Below are 3,638 nucleotides of genomic sequence, written 5' to 3'. Positions count from 1 at the left end.
AATTCTCCATAGTGGCAAAGTCCTGAGAGCTGTAGGGCTGCAGAAAGCAACCTCTCTTGGTATATCAGCCTGGAGCTGCTGGAAATGATCCATCTGCAAGGTGGGCCACTTTAGCATTCAGCAAATATTTAAAGTAGGAACCGTATTATTAACTTTTAGTGCTTCTTTTTTGCTTATCTGATTATTTTTTTCTTAATGGTTCTGCAGTTTAAGATTGCAGTCTTTCCCTTTTGCTTTCTCCCTTTCTTTCTGTCCAGCTTTGCCACCTAGGATCAAAGACAGCAAGGCTGGTGGTTTTTTCATCACTGGCAAACAAAGTCCAAAACTGTTCCCTTCATCTGAGTTGTCTCCTCTGATTCTGATGCTGCCTAATCCCTTATTACCCATTACCTGTCATTAAATAGTTGGTGGTTGTGAATGAAGTGGTCCAAGATGAGGCACCCATCAGTTTACAGTGTTTATTTGCAGCAGAGCCCATCTGTCCAGTTAGTGAATTCCACCTGGAGCCTGAGTAGTTGTCCAGAGGCACTGGTTGTCCAGAGAGATCGGTAGCTTGAAGCAGAATTCAGGGAGTATGTTTTTGAAGTGATGCAAACTATTATTAAGTAACTATCACAATTAAAATGGGGAGAAAAAGTAATGTTTAAATGCTTTAAATATAGTCCCATAAGTGATCTCAGCTTTAGCTGTGATGCGTGTCAGTCTCTGATCTTAGATTCATCCACATGGTATCCTTTCCCTGCTATCTTTAATTCTTACTTTTTAAAATACAGTGGGATTTTTCTTACCATTGTATTTTCTCTCTTCTGCATTTTTTCTGCAGCAGCTGCTAACGTCTGCCCTCTTGATGCTAACTGCTGTTGCTTACTGTGTGGCTGGTTTAGGCCTTAAAATAGTAAATTGAGGGAAAAACTCTTGTCTTCGGTGCTGATGGCATTTGTGCCATTTGGCACTCTGCCCAACAGTTGCATTCATGGTGGCTGCTGGAGCTCAGTAGCGGTGCCAGGCTGGGAACTGACAGAATCCAGCTAGAGAACACAGCAAGTTGCCTGTTTTGTTGGTTTTTGGACCTCAGCCTGAGAGTCTTTCCTTGGAGGAGAAAGAAGAGATGAGATAGAAAGTAAGAATGTCAGGTTCAGACCACTAAAGATTCATTTTCCGTTAAAAATAATCATAGGAGAGTAGTCTTTTGGCTGTGATTATTAAAGAAATGTAAGTATGGCTGAGTTTTGCTGTTTGCTTACACCTATATCTGTGACTGTTGTCAACAAGTTCTGAGTCCAGCACGTCTTGTGTATGTCCTAATGTATATCGCTTACCAGAAGAGGGGCAACCTTGAATCTCCTTTAAGGAAAGAAAAAGTATCTGACACCAGATATCTCAGTAGTGCACAGGATGTCCATAAATGTTTGTTGCTCAGTTTATTCCATTATTTTCTGCAACCACTCTACTTGTTCCCCATAATCAGCAGGGGTGGTAGATTTTGAGACATATTATATGACCAGCTCTTGCTGAATATTCCACTAAGATTACTTTTGTTTGCTTCATTAAGAAGGATTCCTGATAGCTGAACCTGACGTAACTGCCTAGATGGACCAAGGAGAAGAACAACATCATGAGGCCTTGGAGGAGACACTCATAGGTGAGGAATAAGTTAGATAGGTTTATAAACACAGAGCAAGCAAAGTGCTCTTTGAGCCGCCTCAGTGTTATTTAAGCCACTTCATTTCATGCAGCTCATACTGAGACCTGCTCTTTCCCCCTCAGGGCAGGCAGACAGCCTGCCTTTGTCAGCCTGCTGTTACGAGTATGTATGAGAAGACCGAATATTAAGAAGACAAAATGTGAAGATCTCCTGGGGCCAAGGAGACACCTGTAGCATTGCCCTTGGCTCTGCCGTTCATGCTCTGGGTTGCATGGTGAGGCCATACGGCCTCTCCTGCAGTTAGGTTTCCTTTTGCTCACAGTCCTTCCCTTTCCTGCTTCTCCTGCACTGTGCAGAGTAGGCTCCCTAGGAGAACAGTTTGCCCCTTCTCTGTTGTGCTGCTTCTCAGCGAGAATCACAGAGTCGTACTTTTTTTCCAGGTGGTGTGGTAGGTCTCCTTCAGGATCACCTTGCAAGCGCAGATCTGCAGGGTGTGTTGGCAGCGGCGTCCAGAGGAGGAGAGGAACGGTTTGGGGACAGCCATGGATGTCAGCATGGTTCCTCAGAGGCTCAGCAAGGTGGCTGTGAAGAGGAAGAAGAGGCTGAGCTGCCTTGCTCTGATATCAGCCTGGTGAAAATACAGGAAAGAAGGGTGGCAGCAGCCTCACGGCGAGTCCCTCGTGCAGAGCGACCCACCATCTGCTCCGAGTGTGGCAAGGGCTTCAGCCGGAGCATCCACCTCATCCAGCACCAGAGAATGCACACTGGGGAGCGCCCATTCCTGTGCGGGGAGTGTGGCAAGGGCTTCAGCCAGAGCTCCCATCTCATCCAGCACCGGCGGATCCACACAGGCCAGAAACCCTACACTTGTGCCGAGTGCGGGAAGAGCTTCAGCCAGAGCTCCAACCTCCTCAAGCACCAGCGCATCCACACCGGGCTCAAACCTTACGTGTGCAGCGAGTGTGGGAAGATCTTCAGCGACAGCTCCACCTGCATCAAACACCAGCGTATGCACACAGGCGAGCGGCCCTACAAGTGCCCAGCCTGCGGGAAATGCTTCAGCCAACACTCCCACCTCCTTCAGCACCAGCGAGCCCACGACGGCATCCGGCCTTACGCCTGTGGGCAGTGTGGCAAACGTTTTGGGCAGAGCTCTGACCTCATTAACCATGCTCGTACCCACACTGGCGAGAAGCCTTACAAATGCAGCCAGTGCGGCCGGGGCTTCAGTGGCAACTCCAACCTCATCAAGCACACCCGCATCCACACCGGGGAGCAGCCGTACCGCTGCACCCAGTGCGGGGAAAGCTTTCGCTTCCAGCCCCAGCTGGTGCGCCACCAGAAGCACCATGCAGAGTAGTTGGTGGGGGAGAAGGCGGTGTGGACCATAGGTTGGGAAGACACAGAGCTGTTCCGTGGACACCTCATATGGGGCGTGAATTTTGGGGGAGGGAGCCCTCAGAGCCTGTCCCCTTTTCTGGGTAAATGTGTCTGGGAATACCACCCAGACACTCGAGCAGAAGAGGGAGGCCGCTGCTGAACGAATGAATGCATGTTCACTGTGGTACGGTGGTTCTGAGCCACTCTTTTGGGGATGGGGAAATGACAGGTGCTTATATGGTATGGTACGTTCAAGGCCAGAGAGAGGAGAGCACAGAGATGCTCCAAGGATCAGTGCCTTTTTCTGTTATTTCCAGTGAGGAGTGATGTTTATCCCAGTAAAAACCAGCTAATATCCCTACCTGTTTTCTGTACAAGCTGCCTCAGTTTTCCCTCGCAGTAAGGCCACAGTCTGGGATGATTGCTTCCCTTAGAATCCACATCTCCCACCTGGGTTTAGGTTGGTGTGAGCATCTATTTATTTTAAAACTCCACAGCACTGTGCTGGGTGCCTCTGCATGTGTGCTATGGGCCCAGCTGATGCTCGGGGTGGGTGGCACATGTAGGAATGGTATTTTTGCCGGATTGTATGGTTGTTGAATTGACAGTTCCA

At 48.7% G+C, this 3,638-nt stretch overlaps 1 protein-coding gene across 1 annotated transcript; it reads left to right on the top strand.

Moving 5' to 3' along the window:
* The first annotated feature begins 1,590 nt into the window (after positions 1-1,590).
* On the top strand, positions 1,591-3,153 carry LOC104547862 (zinc finger protein 239-like). Its single transcript, XM_010193712.1, has 2 exons — positions 1,591-1,642; positions 2,086-3,153. Exons 1-2 carry the CDS (start codon positions 1,591-1,593, stop codon positions 3,003-3,005), a joined length of 972 nt encoding a protein of 323 aa, XP_010192014.1. The 3' UTR covers positions 3,006-3,153.
* The last annotated feature ends 485 nt before the right edge of the window (positions 3,154-3,638 follow it).

This window comes from Mesitornis unicolor, unplaced genomic scaffold (genome assembly GCF_000695765.1).
Source record: "Mesitornis unicolor isolate BGI_N332 unplaced genomic scaffold, ASM69576v1 scaffold48601, whole genome shotgun sequence".
Classification (NCBI taxonomy): Eukaryota; Metazoa; Chordata; class Aves; order Mesitornithiformes; family Mesitornithidae; genus Mesitornis; species Mesitornis unicolor.
Note: the sequence above shows the minus strand (reverse complement) of the source record. Positions and strands in the feature narration are given on the sequence as shown.

Excerpts from the sequence above, each read along its gene's own strand:
- LOC104547862 (XM_010193712.1), top strand. The coding sequence starts at position 1,591 with ATGGACCAAGGAGAAGAACAACATCATGAGGCCTTGGAGGAGACACTC. Across the intron at positions 1,643-2,085 it reads CTTGGAGGAGACACTCATAG|GTGGTGTGGTAGGTCTCCTT; the intron begins GTGAGGAATAAG and ends CTTTTTTTCCAG.